This window comes from Hesperophylax consimilis, chromosome 23, assembly GCF_061612785.1.
Source record: "Hesperophylax consimilis isolate HC1 chromosome 23, BYU_Hcon_1.0, whole genome shotgun sequence".
NCBI lineage: Eukaryota > Metazoa > Arthropoda > Insecta > Trichoptera > Limnephilidae > Hesperophylax > Hesperophylax consimilis.
In genome coordinates this window covers 30,125,429-30,143,939 of record NC_142858.1, presented here as the reverse complement: position 1 = coordinate 30,143,939, position 18,511 = coordinate 30,125,429, and the positions used below count along the sequence as shown (strand labels likewise).

At 38.2% G+C, this 18,511-nt stretch overlaps 1 protein-coding gene across 3 annotated transcripts; it reads left to right on the top strand.

Moving 5' to 3' along the window:
* The first annotated feature begins 987 nt into the window (after positions 1–987).
* LOC149412558 (uncharacterized) lies at positions 988–11,436 on the top strand. Of its 3 annotated transcripts, none has more exons than XM_089645891.1 (4): positions 988–1,222; positions 2,966–3,131; positions 5,557–5,750; positions 10,492–11,436. In XM_089645891.1, the coding sequence occupies exons 3-4, from the start codon at positions 5,580–5,582 to the stop codon at positions 10,891–10,893; spliced, it is 573 nt and encodes a 190-aa protein (XP_089502017.1). In that variant the 5' UTR covers positions 988–1,222; positions 2,966–3,131; positions 5,557–5,579; the 3' UTR covers positions 10,894–11,436. The 3 variants fall into 3 exon arrangements, with proteins under 3 accessions (XP_089502017.1, XP_089502018.1, XP_089502020.1); XM_089645892.1 differs by lacking the exon at positions 988–1,222 and adding an exon at positions 1,229–1,408; XM_089645894.1 differs by lacking the exon at positions 988–1,222 and adding an exon at positions 2,065–2,086.
* Positions 11,437–18,511: the final 7,075 nt, after the last annotated feature.

The window sequence follows — 18,511 nt, the reverse complement described above, 5'->3', positions numbered from 1 at the left end:
TTTAGTCTTAGTGTGGTTGATTTCAATGAGAGAAATGATTTATCTATAGTGAGATGCAATAAATGAATAAATTATTTCTGCGAATTCAACATTTTCGTCAAGTTTTGGTGCATTTAAATGCGCACATTTTTGTTTTTTTCCGCTCTTCAGCGACAATAAAATAATCATACAATAGGTGAGTTTAATAACAAAGGCAGTGCGACCCATCTAGCCTCTCGTTTAGTTTTGTTTCTCGACTCTCGTCTCTCGTCACCCCAGAGGCGGATTTGCAGTCTTGGCCGCCCTAGGACCCAGACCATGTAGCCGCCCCTTTCTCAGTACCCATCATATTATCAGGAGTATCCAAACTTTTCAGTAAGTTCCTAGGGTCAAAACCGTTTTAATTTTCCTGCCATTATCATTCATGGTTCATGGGGTGAGATTTGTCCAGGTCTTGGCGGGCGGTAGGTACTTAGGAAGTAATTTCTTGTTATCATCTGTGACTTTTTTGTCACGATTGGCCGCCCCTAATATCTGGCCGCCCTAGGCCCGGGCCTACATAGGCCTAAGGGCAAATCCGCCTCTGCGTCACCCAATTGACCCAATCTCTCACTCAGTGACGGTATATCTGGGGAGAAGTCCCCAAATCTAGGGATTTTAAATTTCAAAGGGAGAAAGAGGGTTTTTTGGAAAAAAATAAGGAGAATTAAAATCAAAATCACGGGGAATTTTGATTTGTTCGACGAAATTAGGGCACATTCTGGAAAAACAATAATTTTATACGAAACGCATAAGAGGACATTTGTGGGTAATTATTCTTCTTAGAAATTCCCTAGCAACCCCCCGCCTCCCCAACATGGTTTCGAAAAATATTGTGGGGAATCCAATACTGAGTGAACAATACCCCACACTCATCCATTCTGAAATCTAGGGAAATTTAGGGAATAAACATTTTGGGCATACCATCACTGCTCCCACTCACCTCAGCCTTTTGTCATACAACAACAAGAACAACTACTGGTTTGAATCTTTGTTTACATCAGTGAACTCTTTTAATAATGTAGGAAAAAACATATTTTATCACAGTGATACCTCGCAATACTCAGCCAACCACTCCATTTAGTGATTAGTGTCAAAGTTAAACTTTCTAAACAATAAAATAAGTTTGTTTAAACAATTGACAAGTTTATACGTCAGTGCTATACTTGTTTTTGAAACTTTTTTTAAACTGACTTTCAAACAGGTCAGTAACAGCATTGTTCTTTTAAGTTTTTTGTTTGTTTTAAGCATAACATTTATTTGTGAGGATTTGCCACATCATGACATAAATTAAACTTTCCAAAGTTGAGCTTTCACGGCCAGAAACGCGCATTCCTTGTGAACCTTCACATCTTTACACTTTACAAAGCCTTGGAACATATTTTGCGTGGTAACAAGTTTCAATATATTTTTAGGACACGTTTGGATTGATTTATTATACAAATATAGCATTTTAGTAAAAACGTTTTAACACTCTTTTTCAACTTTAGAATTTAGATTTAACATTTTGTGAACTTTACATATATTTCCGACTTCTGAAAACATTTGTAATAATTAATTCTAACCTCGGAATGTTTTTGTCAATATCTCAAATACTTCAAACTTTTGGTTTAGTTTATAAATAATTTTGACCTCAGAAGAAATTTTTGTTTTAATTTATTGACTTCTAAATGTTTTGTTTATTTCTAATGATTATATGAAATAATATCGCATTTCCATTATAACTCAAAAATATGTATATTATTTACATGATATGTCTTAAATAACAATTGTTTTATGAGTAAACACACCCAAAATGCGACTTGCTGTTAAAAACCATTATATTTACAATGTTTTGCTGTTAATCTTGTACATCCAGTTCTGTAGTGTGTTACAACCTAAAGTGAACAGTTCATAAATCAATCAATCACTCACTGAACAAGTAATATATTAAACAAATAAAACTTGTGATAACAAATAAATAACATTGTGTAGCTCATCCCTTTATGGAATATATGATATTATATCTTGTGTTGCTTGTTGATTGTTGCGTTGAGACACTCCACTTAGCCAACAACTATAAACAAAGGTAAGGTAAGGTCATTTTGTGTACTCCCTCCTTATCCCATTGGTAGTGTATGGCGGCGATACTCTGAAATAGGCCAAGCCATGATGTGTATAGCGTAATGTGTCGCCTACCTAATACACCTGCTAAACGAGTGCTTTATGTTACTAACTAACTAACTAACTAACCATCACGCCGTTTCCCCGCAGGGGTAGGCAGAGAGGACGGACCGCCAAACAACTCGGTCTTGACACACACTCCTCGCCTCATTCACATTCATACATCGTCTCATACATACTCTTCTATTGTTCTGACTCTTGACATGGCCCGACTCAAGTATCTGATTCACCTGGTCGTGCCATGTCTTCCTCGGGCGTCCCCGACTTCTGCTACCATTCACATTTGCATCGTATATTCTCCTTACACTCCTTTCTTCGCTCATTCGCTCTACATGCCCAAACCATCTAAGCGTCCATTTCTTGATCTTACTCATTACGCTTACATCAGCCTTGCACTCTTTGCGGATATCCACATTCCTCACACGATCATACATGGTTTTACCACACATACGCCTCAGGGATCTCATTTCAACAGCATTTAATCTACTTTCATCCTTTCTTTGCCAGTTCCATGCCTCACTTTATGTTTCTTATGGAAATACCTTATTTTATATAATACACAGATTTGAATTAAATGTCTTTGTACCTACTAATTGCTTCTTAAAATACAATTAAATATTATATTGGTTTAAAAATGGTATTGTACATTTATGCGTGTAAAAAGTACTGCGTTATAATTTTACCATACTTTTTGTTTTAACGTTTTGCTCCGCTATTCAAACTGTAATTTTGAAATGCAATTGGTAGTAAAATGAACTCATAAACTGGCGTTTTTTTGTTACAGAAATGAGGCTAATGCTGATCTGACATATTTTCTTTGGAACCATTTTGGTTCCTTTGGCTTACGACGGCCCAAGTGATGTGACGCAGAATTTAACCACAAGAAATTACGGCGTAATAAATCTACTATAGACTAATTCAAATAAATATATATGTAGTAAAACGGATATGTAAGTAATTCAAATGCTTTTCTATGTTTTAAGCTCAAAATTCCAATTGAATATATTAATTATGTCAGTTTGATGAATCAATTGAATCTATTAACTCTGTCTGACAGTAGAATTATTTCAGACCTGATTGTGTTACACAGAGTCATTAACAAATTAATTGACAGCCCTGCCATCGTTGCCACTACTAAATTCCATGTGCCGACTAGAAACACAAAACAAAATGTAACTGCTCCCAACCATCTGGAGCCAGTCGGGGGTTTTAGATCACAGGGGAATCTACAAAAACATTGTGTTGGAATAGCAAATAAAGATTGGCATGCGCATATGCTTCGGAGACTGTTCCGAATTCAAATTTTACTTTTTGGTTGTGGCTGCCGACAATCGCAACTTTCTCCACGACTGTGAGATTATATCTAAAGTCTTCAGAGACTGATCCGAATTCAAATTTTACTTTTTGGCTGTGGCTGCCGACAACCGCAACTTTCTCCATGGCTGTGAGATTATATCTAAAGTCTTCAGAGACTGTTCCGAATTCAAATTTTACTTTTTGGCTGTGGCTGGCGGCAACCGCAACTAAAGTCTTCAGAGACTGTTCCGAATTCAAATTTTACTTTTTGGCTGTGGCTGGCGGCAACCGCAACTAAAGTCTTCAGAGACTGTTCCGAATTCAAATTTTACTTTTTGGTTGTGGCTGCCGACAATCGCAACTTTCTCCACGACTGTGAGATTATATCTAAAGTCTTCAGAGACTGATCCGAATTCAAATTTTACTTTTTGGCTGTGGCTGCCGACAACCGCAACTTTCTCCATGGCTGTGAGATTATATCTAAAGTCTTCAGAGACTGTTCCGAATTCAAATTTTACTTTTTGGCTGTGGCTGGCGGCAACCGCAACTAAAGTCTTCAGAGACTGTTCCGAATTCAAATTTTACTTTTTGGCTGTGGCTGGCGGCAACCGCAACTAAAGTCTTCAGAGACTGTTCCGAATTCAAATTTTACTTTTTGGTTGTGGCTGCCGACAATCGCAACTTTCTCCACGACTGTGAGATTATATCTAAAGTCTTCAGAGACTGATCCGAATTCAAATTTTACTTTTTGGCTGTGGCTGCCGACAACCGCAACTTTCTCCATGGCTGTGAGATTATATCTAAAGTCTTCAGAGACTGTTCCGAATTCAAATTTTACTTTTTGGCTGTGGCTGGCGGCAACCGCAACTAAAGTCTTCAGAGACTGTTCCGAATTCAAATTTTACTTTTTGGTTGTGGCTGGCGGCAACCGCAACTAAAGTCTTCAGAGACTGTTCCGAATTCAAATTTTACTTTTTGGCTGTGGCTGGCGGCAACCGCAACTAAAGTCTTCAGAGACTGTTCCGAATTCAAATTTTACTTTTTGGTTGTGGCTGCCGACAACCGCAACTTTCTCCATGGCTGTGAGATTATATCTAAAGTCTTCAGAGACTGTTCCGAATTCAAATTTTACTTTTTGGTTGTGGCTGCCGGCAACCGCAAGTTTTTCCATGGCTCTAAGGTTATATCTAAAGTCTTCAGAGACTGTTCGGAGCATCTTCCATTGTAAAACCCGTAGAACAAGGACAGCAAACCTATGCTTTCCTTGCTCCCATATATGCTCCAAGGATTGCAATCCGGCACAGAGTCAAGGGTTTATTCAAGTATATTGGTACTCCAGACCAGAGGTGGCTGCCTGATTCAACAATGGGGCGCACTTGTCATTTGTATGGGGTAAGCAGTTGTGTGCTATATGCAGTATCTGCGGGCCCTGTACAGTACGCCCAGCTTCTTATAGGCTAACTTGACTCTGGCTACGATGCCTCCGTGCCTGAGCTGGTCACTTAGAGTTACACCAAGCATATCAATGGAAGGCATGTGGGGAAGATTATTTCCATTGAAGGAGACTAAATTGTCATTTCACTAGATTGTATTTATTCTACGAAATAGTTGCCGCAACTAAGTCTCTCGTTTGCAGCGCCCTTAAAGTTTTTTCTTTACATTTTATTTGAATTAGTGGATAGTAATTTTTAATAATATTTTGTTGTATTTTTGTACACTAGCGCAGTTTTCGTTATTTATGTTTACCACACTGTATAATGTTAATATATTTTTGTAAAATGATTCTAATTCTAGAACTCTCCAGTTTTCTTTGTAGTTTTTCATAAGTAAATTGTGAATGTTTATGTTATTATGCATAAATTCCCAGAATTATCAAAATGAAAGCCGACTCCTTACCTTGCATGTTATTGACAGATGCTTAGTCTAGGACTTTTTTTACCAACGCAACCGTTTTCAGAATTTTATGTGTATTGTCTAGTTAGTGTATATAGTTCCCAGCGCTGCAATCATTTGGCCATAATCTTCCTCGCGAGCAGATGGGTTTTTGTATTTGATTTCAATTTTTTTTAAACTTTCCAGATTATTGTTGTTGGCGCTCCGAGATGGCAGCAGAACAAAAAAGTAACGGGATTGCTTTTGAAGGGGACGAGATGGAGCTTAAAGACGTGATCAGGAAAGATTTTGAAGAGCCATCCAAGGTGGATCCAGCCGCAGAGCAAGTTGTTGCTAGCACCAGCAGGCCTATCAACCAAGATATGTCAGAAGACAAAGATGTGAGTGTTTTGTTAAGTTTATTAGCACTTCATTAGGTATAATTATTTAGCCTAAATTAGTTCCTTTTTTACATGCTTTAAAGCTGAGCCCCAATATCATATTTTGTTCTCCTAACCTTTTTACCGCGTTCTTATAGGATAATGTTCTGTAGTAAATGTTTGTTAACAACTTGTGCCCTTTTTTAGATACCTAAATTAGTTCCTTTTTGACATGCTTTAAAGCTGGGCAAATATCATATTTTGTTCTCCTAACCTTTTTACCGCGTTCTTATAGGATAATGTTCTGTAGTTAATGTTTGTTAACAACTTGTGCCCTTTTTTAGATACCTAAATTAGTTCCCTTTTGACATGCTTTAAAGCTGGGCATATATCATATTTTGTTCTCCTAACCTTTTTAACGCGTTCTTGGTGTTATAGGATAATTTTCTATAGTTAATGTTCGTAAAAGAACGACACATATAACTACTAAAATACTAGGCAGTTGAGCGTTACATTGGATCTTTTCTGTGAAGAATATTACATGATTTTGTAATAAAAACTGCCTTTGATGCAGTAAATGAATATATAATATTATCGAAGGAAGCAAACACTTTGTGATGTGACATTATACAGGGTGTCCGGAAACTCGTAGTACAAGCGGGAAACTGGTGAATCTACATCACATTTGGAGTCGATTTTGTAGTATATTTTTTTTTTATTTGAGCTTTCGTTATAGAGTAAATCGAGTTTGAAGTTGATTTTTTTTTTTTTTTTTTTAATCAAATTCTTATAAATTATTACTGAAGATCAAAGTACCCAACTAATTAAAACTATTTGAAAGTAAAACAAATGAAGAAACTCGGATTTGAAGCATTATTTTGAAATCACCCTTCATTTAACCCGGTGTAATCATAAAATATTTCTGCTCTGCAGGGTTAAAACATCTGTTATTCAACCCTAAACACCAGAAAAAACTTTAACCCTAAAATAGCCGAAAAATAGTTTTTTTTGGTTTTTTTTTTTTTTTGAAAATGCTCAAATCAAAAAACTTTATGTTTTTTTGGGTTCCCCATGTGGTGTAGATTCTCCTGTTTCCCGCTTGTACTACGAGTTTCCGGACACCGTGTATATTAAATGAAAAATACACTTTGTAAAACACTACTTAGTCAGTATAAAAAACAATCTAGTTTATACGAGGAATAGGTCGATGGCCTAGCGCACACATTTGTAGGGCAGTTTGAAGTAAAAACAATTATGTGTTTTGTAAATCATTTAACATTACATACTTACTTTGTTAATATACGGCCTCCGAAGGCCAACCTTTTTTGGTTTGTATACTTACCTACCAATTGGGTACACATACCTTACGTTTCTCAGAAATCGTATTGGCTAAAAAGTATGTCCAAAGTATGAAAAAATATTTTACTTTCAAATAGTATTACCAGCATAACTACGTGTGTGTGTGTGTATATATATGTTTTGTGTTTGGATTTGTGAATTTTAAACTTGTCTAGCCAAACTGGCTGTAACACTTTTGCCAAAAAATTTTAATTTTTATTGGAAATTTCTCCGTCAATAATCATTAGGTAGATAGTATAAAACAAAAATCTGTTAAAAACTAAAAAAAAAAAAAAACTGTCTGAAACAGAAAAATCATTCGAATGTTGCACAATTTATTTTTGTTACCAATGTCATTATTGAATGCTCGTAACGTCATTCCCATCATGCGTTATGGAGTAAATATATATATCATTGGCGGTCAGTGACTTTTTGTAGAAGGGATGCTGGACATCAAATGTTAATACTCATACTTACTATGTACTTGATATCAAATATGCACATCTAGACGCTAGCCCATGAACAAGATACAATTAGGTACCGTTAAAAATTATCTCCATAAATCCATTAAGCTCCATAACTCAATATTTCCAGTATCCAGAATAAGTTTTTTTTCCACAAATGGCAGAGACACAAAACATTTTCGCATTAATTATTCAATATACAACCATACAATTCACTATGTACACTGCCGTCTCTATAGAAGGCCGTGCTGTAGAAAACCAACTGACATTCAAAGAGTCCTGTTTTTGGGACTTCGTGGTAGCTTTTTTCTATGCGCCAGTATGAATTTTGTAGGCGTCTGGAAAGTGTGTGCAACTGATTGAAGCAGTTATTTTACATTTTACATCACGTTTCTGCAATATATATACTCCATTTTTGTAAAACAATACGTTGGTGGTTATATACGATCGTCAAGGTAAGACATTTTAAATATATTTACAATTTTAACGTAGTAAATAATATTTTCAACAACTTTCATAATGGCGGATGACGCTTAGCTTTGGATCTGTACAGATTATCATTAGAAATGGTGTAATTTACTAGATAATATAATATAATCTACATAATATAATATAATCTACATAATATAATATAATCTACATAATATAATATAATCTACATAATAGTACTATGTAATAACATGTGTAGAGCTTTCTGAGAGAATAATTGGGTTATTCATAAGCCGCCACGTTTTTAGTAGGCACTTGGAAATGATACTTCGTTTCAACTCGATTGTTGATTTGTTTTCAAAGTGAAATTTGATTTGTTTTGATAATATCCACTAATATATTTATTAGTGGATATTATTTTCAGATGCCTCATAAGTGCTGTGTTCCCGGATGCAAAGCAAATTACACCAGTTCTCTGAAGAAGGAAGGAGCGGTTACCATCTTCAAATTTCCAGCGGAGGAAGAACGCAGACAGTCATGGATCAGGGCCATTCCTCGCAAAAATTGGATTCCAGGTGCTTTCGCTGCCGTTTGCATCAATCATTTTGACAAAAAGGATATTATATCGCACCCTAAAAAACCAAAATTGGCCATCGGAGCTACACCAAGTATTTTTTAAGGTTTGCCAAGTTATTTAACAAAGAAAAAGGCACTGGATAGAGTGAATCCCGAAAATAGGAAGTTAAAAATAAAACACCGACACGAGGAACAAGTTGAATTTTTCTTTCAAAGTGACACAATAGTGAATTATAGTGATTTTGTTAGAAATATGCAAATAAAAATTAAACTCGGTGAGTGGAATGTAAAAACTATAAATGACATAACATATTTATACACCACAAACTTTGACAATGTAGATAAACATTTATATTTAAGTTCTCAAGTTGTAGTTGACCATAATCTGAATATCAAAGTATTTGTCGGAACAAATGAACTTTCTCATAGTGAATTGAAGTGGTTATTCCCCAAAACTATGATATTGAGTTTACGGTCACAATTAGAAAATTAGTTGGTACGATATCATAATATTAATATAGATGACAATGTTAATTATGAAGACAAGAGTCAGAATACTGTAAATAATGTTTTGTTTCTTTATTTTTATGGACTCAGATATTTGTATGGTGGGTCCCCTCCAATGTTCCTATCCATATATTATAATACAAATATTGAAAATAATTGTATTGTGTATAATGTAATAAAATATATACTTATACAACAAATTACTTTACTATTTATCCATGAAATTCTAAAATATCTACTTCCCACAGTAAATATATTTTTTTTTACCCATAGGATTTAGGTGAGTATGTATTCATTAATATGAATCAAAACGATTTGCATAGGTAAAATAGGTAAGTATTTATAAATATGAAATATCCATGCCTTCACTTTAAATTAAATTCATTAGAACCTTTAAAATCAGAGCTGGAATGATGTTTTTGCTTCTTGGGGAAATAGGCCTCTTTACTTTGAAATTTGACTTCCCGCCAAATCTACAGCACGGCTATGTAAATAGAGACGGCAGTGCTATGTGTTATCTTTTACAGCATAAGAACACGTTGATTAAAAAGTAAATCGCAGGTGAATAATATTCAATCACCAGGCCACCTGGCAATAACTCTACAACTTCAATGTTTGGGTCCTAGTACACGGCGCCTAATTTTTACTTCACAGAATAACAACACATTTCACGCCATCTATCAATTGCTTTAAAATGCTTTAGGCATCTTCCGCTCTCTACTAACAGTATGCAAAAGTTGCGTTTAAGCGTCTCCCGCTCTCTACCAACAGTACTCAAAAGACGCGTTAAACTGTCTCTCACTCTCTACCAACAGTACACCAAAGACGCGTTTAAACGTCTCCCGCTCTCTACCAACAATATGGAAAAGGGGCGTTTAAGCGTCTCCCGATAACAATGTATTAAAATGAGTCCCGCCGGCTGGAGGGAATCCTTATCCCCTCAAAGGAATGCATGAGATAGCAAAGTTGAAAAAAAAAATTCTTATAAAATGCCCGATAAGCTCCTTAAATCCAAAATAAAATGAAACAGGCCCCGAGTATGTTCTTCTTAAATTATTCCGTTTCAAGGAACAGTTGCGAATGAAGGCGTTTTGTTGCAATGGGTTACAAAGAGCAGACAGGCGTTTCTTTTTTTCGTAAGATGTGCGGAATTTTTTTTTGTTCAACTTGCGAAGTTTTTCGCATTGTGGAAGGGTATAGGTTTTCAGTAAAATGTTGCAGGGAGGTGCTCAAAGTCTATGGGCACCATTTTACTTGGGTACATTGTGAACTTAGTTACACTATTTCTTTAACAGTTACCCCAAAGTCCACAAAACTGTTGAGACTGAAAAATCATTTGACATTATTTTACCCACCTCTAATTTACAGGCTTTTAGTACCAGACTCTCGCAGATTGTGGGTAGGTTTAGTACATTCTTTGCTAATGTTATTTTGTTTTACATTCTCAGGGACGGAAGGATGTTAAGCCCGAGGGTGAGAAGGCGCAGGACGATGAAGACACTGGTGCTAAAGGCAAGGGCGGCAAAGGTGAGAAAGGCAAGGATGGTGAAAGCAAGAGTGATAAGGCGCAGGACGATAAACCCATAGGTGGTGAAGCCAGGGCTGATAAAGCCAAAGACGATGAAGGCACTGGTGCTAAAGGCAAAGGTGAGAAAGGCAAAGGTAATGCCGCCCAAGAAAAGATCCAGGATGACGCAGCTCAGGACACGACAGATGCCACTCCTCCTCCAAATGATGAACCTGCCGCAACACAGAGCACTAGGGATACTAGCAAAGTTGACCAAGAAGAAGAGTGTGGCATGAAATGCCTCATGTATACAGTTGAGTGTTGTGAATGTGTCATCAGTTGAAATTATACATTCCACCAAATCAAAAAGTAATTTAAAAAAAGATGATATTATGTACTTAACTTAAATTTAGGTTCTTCTAACCTTTTTCTACCCCACCCTTCTGTTTCCCATTTCCCCAATCCCCAATATTCCACAAAAGACCCAACACACCCTCAAGCAGTTGGAACGTTTTTTCTTCTTCGTTGTTATCACTTGAATGAAAACAAATTGTGTAAGTAGAAAGAATATTGGTTCATAATGTTCATCTTTTGCTCGGTCCAATCTACTACAATCCTTGCATGTAATCGCACTGATCCATCTACTGTGCTTCCATCGGACGGCAAACGTAAAGGGGCATGTTTTTAGTCGGCATTTCGTGTATAATGATTCATTATGTTACAAATTACACGCGCCTGGTCCCGCCATTACACCTTCCGAGGTTGTAGACAGAAAAACTTAAGTGCCATAATATATATATATATATATCCCTGTCTCAAATGGTATGCAGCTAAATTTCAAATTACTCTGTGGGAAGGTTTCAATTTAATTGAAAAATAAATGTATTTTCCATTTTTATATATTTTTTAACATTAATTATTTTAATAAATAATAATTATAAAAAGGTTTTTTTTTATTTCATAAAGCTGTAATAAAATAAATGTAAATTTTTTTTTTCGTATGAAGCAATTACTTTGTGGTTAGACATTATATTTATGATTAAATCAAACACTTTGTTTTTAACCACCAGTTTTTATTATTTTTCACATTGACTGGTTTTGCTTAGATCAAGCTTCATCAGGATATACATAATAACTCTAATTATTAAGTTTAAATAAAATATATTTGGTTGGATATACTTTTCATTACAATTATGACACAGATTCTTTTTTGCAAAAACAGAATATCGCGTTTTTATAGTAAAATTTGGTAATTATTTGTTTTTAACTGTTTTTGCAACAAGAACAAGTAAAAACCAAAGCTCGTCTTCGGAACTTGTTGCCGTTATATTCCTGATTTTCTTATTGAATAATTAACGGTAAATTTAACAGTATAATATCCAATAATTAAATTGGCAATATGTATAGGTAATGGTCACGAGTGTCGTAGTGTCAGTTTAAATACGAAAATGACCATATAGTCAAATGTCCAGTAATAATAATATGGTCAGTTGACACAGGCACTGTCAATCAGGACTTATTGGCAAAAAAATTTCCTTTTCAGATAGCAATAAACTCAAAAACATAAATATCCTGTTCAGAGTTCTTGAAATTTGAAATATTTTTGATAAAAGAAACATCGTATTTTTTTCTAAATCTGCATTTATTTGGCTTAAAAAAAATTTGTGGAAATGGATTGCTGGATGGTCCAATGCACCTGAAAATTAAAGACAGGCTTCAAGGAAACATGTCCTCTAACGCAGCACACCGCTTGTGAGAAGGGATGAGTGGGTATTGTATTAAATACTAGAAATTTGTTATATTTACTCCGAACAGAAGAAAAATGAGGGGAAATTATTTCTAACGACTCCCAAGGGGTCGTTGCTACGTTGTTCTCAGCTGGTGGTCTACAACTCTGCTGTGGAGTGATTTTCGGCCTCTGTTGTTCCCTCCTAAACTCTACTGTTGAATTCGGCAACCGCCTATGGTCTGGAGCACCAAAATACTTGAAAAAAACACTTAATTCTGCACAGAATTGGGCCGTCCACTTAATAAATGTCCCCATCTTAACAACGGATTGCAATTTTTAGAGCATGGACATGTGGAAGTGCTGTCCTTGGTCTACCGGTATTGACCTTTTGACACAGTGCATGGTGGAGAATACACTACACGCGTGCCCAGCATTTGTACCCGGTTGACATCCGTCACAGCTTGAGTTCAACAGCCCAGATGTGAAATGATTTGCCGGTCTTTGTGTTTCCTCCGTTTCACAAGGCTCATATTCACTTCTCTCCCCAAAAAGACCCTTCACAGAGCATCCCCAAAGAGGGTTTAGGCCCAGAAGGAAATTATAGTTCACTCTGACTACTGCAAGCTAATGCTTCACATGAACTGTATGAAGCTTGCGTTACTCCGCTCAGTCCCTTTCCTCTGGTGCATTAAATACTTTATTAGTTCCTTACGACAGCTTTAAAGCCAATTTTGTATGTTTGCACATCAAATAACACAACCCATAACTGTGGCGGGAATTATACCAGGACCCTCCGACTCTTCCATGTACACTCGAGGCGCTTTAGAAACAGCACCCTTGAGGAGATTTTTCACAAAAGTGCTATGCAAATAATTGAAACATTTTTATTATTATTATGAAAGGTTCCGCTTGAGATACTAGATCTCCTAGTAACGAACACCTCGTGTGTACATGGCGTAATTCAACTCGCTATCGGGGCCGTCTTAATCATAATAATTATAAATTTGTAGGTACCTATCTCACCGAATTTTGCCTTCTTGTTTGAGAAATTTTTATTTTAAAACCATGTTCAAATAGTTCACAAAGTTTGTAAAGAATTGTGTGCACACCTACGTAAAATATGTATGCTGTTTAACTTCCTTCATTTGAAATTCACTAGACATACGAAAACTAATTTCTACCAACGAATTCCCATTAACGAAGAAATTTAAATAATAATTCTAATTCGCTAATAAATAATACTATCTGATTTTCTCAGTTGCCTCCAAAAACTTAAATCCAGTCCTCTTCTCCATCGAGCGCAGATGGCCTCCATTTAAAGCTCTGAAAAACCGTAACTCTAATCTGGATTCCTGGACATGTTGGCATCGTGGGTAATGATATTGCAGATTCCTCAGCAAAACAAGGAACATCCAAACCTATTATTACCCTCGTAAACCACATTCCCCTATCTGTCATTTTTCCCATCCTGAAAGATAGATTCCGCAATGTTTGGTCAGAGTATTTGCACATTGCTAGTCAATCCAAGTGTGGCTATGTCTCAATGCAAAGGACTATCCCATCAAAACCGTGGTTTCAACAATTCCCCCATTTCTCCAAAAATTAAATTTCCTTACTTATTCAAATGAGGATTGTGCGTGATTCCGTTCCTTGTAACCTTTTTTAAAATGCACATGGTTGACTCCTCAGATTGTACATTCTGTAGTCTAGAAGTGGGAACTGTGGATCACATATTTTTGGCTGTCCCTCTCTAACCAAATATCCTCTCTTCTATCAAGCCTTATCGAAAATTGCCTCCCCTCCATTCAACATCTCATCTCCTCTAAGTCTGAATTTGACATATACTTTTGAAATTTACCAATTTAAACTAAATTTATATGTAAATTCACCTTCCCTTTCTCCATAATTAGAAATAGAACATCCTTGAAGGGTGAAAGCCAGAAACATTTGAAAAAAATAAATTAAAGAACTCCGCTGAAATTGCGTATTTTGATATAAAATTCGAGTTCACCTTCCCTATAGCAATTTTCGAACCATATCTTCAGTTTGAATTTCTCCCACGTGACCTCCCCTACACTAATTCCGGTTCAGTATTCTAGAATTTTAAAATGGCCGCCGAAATTTGGAATTTTGTTTTGAGATTCAAGTTCATCTTCCACTTAACATTTCTTTAACTAATTTTGGACCAAATCAGTTGAGAACTTTAGAATTTCAAGATGGCCACTGAAATTCCACTTTCAATTTCATCTTCCAACATATCTTCCCTGTAATACCAATTTTTTCAAATAGGAAAACTATCCTACATAGAATGTGCATCTACTTCAATATTTCATTAAAGAGGAAAACCATCCTACATAGAATGTGCATCTACTTCAATATTTCTGTGGTGATATGCAAGTACTGCAAAAGCAGTGGCAGTGAACGCAACCGTTCTGCGATGTAAAAGACAATTGACATTCAATTAGAACGCCAGTTAGAATACAAGCTATTTCGGCAAGATGTCAAATATTAAACTCGGAGATTTATTAAGGTGTTTTAATGGCGAGGGCGACGTTATTCAGTGGATAACAAAAGTCGAGTTGGTTTTAAAAATGAAAGAAGTAAAGGATGTGTGCGCGATCATCCCGATGTTTCTAGAGGGACCTGCATTTGCTGTCTACAATGAGCTGAGTGCAGAGGATAAGGGCAATGGTGACGCCATCGCGTTGATTTGTGCCTTCGCAACAAACCCGTTTCTGGCCTATGCGGAGTTCGTGAGGCGCACATGTTCATGGCGTGATGAGCCGGTCGACGTCTATATGACGGACCTGAGGAGGTTGGCAAGGCTAGCGGGTGTGACGTCGGATGCTCTCCTCATGAAAGCTTTCATAGTGGGTCTGCCTTCAGTGGTATCACGTGAATTGCGCGCGCAGCCAAAAGTAGAGACAATGCCGCTGTCAACAATCATGGAGCGTGCTAGAGCTCTTATGGCAGAGCTCGTGGATCAGCCTGTCGTGGCGGTAGCTCAGGGCCAACAGAAATTTGTCGCAATATCTCCAAATGCAAGACGGCATTGTTTTAAATGTGGTGGGCCACACATGGTCAAATTCTGTTGTGAGCAGCTGAAAAGTGTCTGTTGAAACTGCGGAAAAGATGGTCAGTTGGCCAGGCACTGTGAGAAGGGAAACGGAAGCAGGAGAACTGGTGCGCCGGCAGCTCTTCTGAATCAGGAATAAAGGCGCTACCAATAATCCAAGTTGCAGTCAATGGAAAGCAGGTGCGTGCACTCGTTGACTCAGGGTGTTCTCGTACAGTAGTGATGAGTGGGCTGTGTAGTGTACAAGGTCCTGGTTGTGATGTGATTGCTGTTGATGGCAGTCGTGTATTTTGTGAGGGGCGAGGTGTCGCCAAGATAGTAGTGCATGGTGTGTCGCTACTGGTAGACTGTGTGGTGGTGAAAAAACTATTAAGTGCAGTCGATGTTATACTGGGCATGCGTTATCGAAGAACTGGGTGGTGTTACGATAATGCGCGATAGGGTAGAGTTCGTAAGAAGCAGACTAGACGAGTACAGTGCGAATTGTGTCGAGTCTGGTGAAACCTCGGCAGACAGAATATCTGTTGAGAACAAGGACTTTAAAGCTACATTCAACGGAAGAAACTGGTGCGTGAGTTGGGTGTGGAGAGGTTCTCCTGCTGAATTAGAAAACACTGTAGAGTGCTATAGAAGCACTAAGTTACCAGAAGCGGAGGCAGCTTTTGAAGAAGAGATTCAAAGGTGGATCTCCGAGGGCTGGCTCAGGCCATGGAAGGGAAGCTCCGGTGGTATCCTTCCTTTAATGGCTGTGATCCAAAAGAACAAGGGAAAAGTACGTCCTGTCTTGGATTATCGTGAACTCAACGAGAGTGTTCAGTGCCATACTGGTGAGGATGTAGCAGTGTGTGATGAGACACTTCGGAAGTGGAGGAAGCTACGTGAACCTCTAAAGTTGCTTGATCTCCAATCAGCATATTTACAAGTGCACATTGAGGAAAAACTTTGGAAGTACCAACTCATTAAGTATAAAGGCAAAACATACTGCTTGACAAGATTAGGTTTTGGGTTAAAGTGTGGTCCCAAAATCATGACACGGATTGTAAACGAGGTGCTCTCGCTTGACGAAAGGGTGCGACGGGGCACAGATAGCTACATCGATGACATTATAGTGAATGAAAACATAATATCAGCTGAAGAGGTTGCGGCACACTTGCATACTTACGGTCTCGTAACTAAGCCTCCCGAGAAGCTGGAGGGCGCAAGAGTGCTCGGATTGCGTATTGAGGCAATGACATTCCCATAATGCAAGAAGGATCGCACCTGAGTAGAAGGGAATTATTTTCAATCTGTGGCAAGCTGACTGGGCACTATCCTGTGTGTGGATGGTTAAGGACAGCCTGCAGCTTCATGAAGAGAGAGTGTCAAGGCCAGGCATGGGATGATTACGTTGGCGACAGGGCCCAACAAATGGCTGAAGAGCTTCTGGTGAGAGTGAGAATTGACGATCCTGTAAAAGGGGAGTGGCTAGTGCCTGAATCATTAGGTGATGCCAGAGTTTATTGTGATGCAAGTAATCTGGCTCTTGGAGTTACCTTGGAAATTGAGGGAAGAACTGTTGAAGACGCCGCATGGCTGCGTAAGACAACCGATGTAGCGCATATTAACATAGCGGAGCTAGATGCTGTCCTGAAGGGATTAAACCTAGCTCTCAAGTGGAATCTTCAAGTTGTGGAAATAATTACAGATTCGGCAACGGTTTTGTGCTGGGTGAGATCTACACTTACCGGGAGTAGTCGTGTAAAAGTTTCTGGCATGTTAGAGATGCTCGTCAAGCGGCGTCTGAGATTGGTGAAGGAGATTGTAGAAGAATTTGATCTCACATTGTCGATCACCCTTGTAGAGTCTTGTAAAAATAAAGCCGATGTACTTACTAGGGTCTGCAAGGCCTGGGTAAAGAGTAGCCATGACAGGAAACGTCATGAAAGAGACTTACAATCTTCAGAGTACGAAGAGAGGTTGGAGATACTTGAAAAAGAAACTGGAGAGCAAACATGTGCTTTAAGCGTAGAAGCTTTACATGCTCAGCATCATTTTTGAGTAGAGCGAACGCTTCATCTTGCCCGGCTGGTTGATCCCGAGGTGAGAAGAGAGGACGTCGATAGATGCGTACGTAACTGCATACAATGCAGGACAATTGACCCACCGCCGTCAACCCATGAAGCGGGTAACTTCAATGTTGCAACAAATTGGAGTCGCTTGGCAGTTGGTGTCACTCATTTCGGTAGGAAATGTTTCTTCACACTCATCGATTGCGGGCCAAGTAGATTTGCCGTGTGGCGGGAAATCGAATCAGAGAACGCAGTTTCGATTGTCAAAAATCTGGAAGAAGTGTTTCGGGAAAGAGGCCCGCCCAGTTAAGTTCTCATGGACAATAGTACTGCGTTTCGTTCCTATAGTGTTGCAGATATGTGTAAGAGATGGAATGTACGTCAAAGATTTCGCGCGGCATACCGTCCAGCAGGAAATGGTATAGTTGAACGACATCATCGAACAATAAAGAGAACTGCAGCCAGAAGTGGAAGCGATCCTCTGCAGGCAGTATTTTGGTATAATTTGGCTGCGAAGAGTCAGAAGGATGAGGGTGTTGTGCCTTCTAGTTCGGTTCACACTTATTCATGGAGGCACCCTTCTGCGCAAGTGAATATAGAAGAGGAAGTATCGACTGAGTTTGAAGTGGGCGATGTCGTTGCGGTCAAACCAGTAGACAAAAGATGCACATCACGCTGGAGGCAAGGAAGGGTGACAGGACTTAATTCAGTCAACAATATCATAGTTGATGGTGTACCAAGACATGTGCTTGACCTGCGGAAGATGCCTGACAGAGAACGAACTGAGTCTGAAGAGAGATGCGAGGAATTGGCCGCAAGTCCCACCGTAAATCTTCTCGATGTGTTTGAAGAGGACAGTGAAGAAGAAGGAGAGAACAGTACAGAAGGATGACCCACTAGGGCGCGAAGGTCTCCGGGCTGGTTAAGTCAATTTGTACAGTGATGACGACATCAGGAGGGCGTGTGGTGATATGCAAGTACTGCAAAAGCAGTGGCAGTGAACGCAACCGTTCTGCGATCTAAAAGACAATTGACATTCAATTAGAACGCCAGTTAGAATACAATTTCATCAAAGAGGAAAACCATCGTACATATAATGTGCATCTAC

What these genes read in the sequence shown, in the direction of transcription:
- LOC149412558 (XM_089645891.1), top strand. Translation starts at nt 5,580, where the DNA reads ATGGCAGCAGAACAAAAAAGTAACGGGATTGCTTTTGAAGGGGACGAG. An exon ending in ATATGTCAGAAGACAAAGAT is followed by an intron (nt 5,751 to 10,491) that starts GTGAGTGTTTTG and finishes TTACATTCTCAG; the next exon opens with GGACGGAAGGATGTTAAGCC.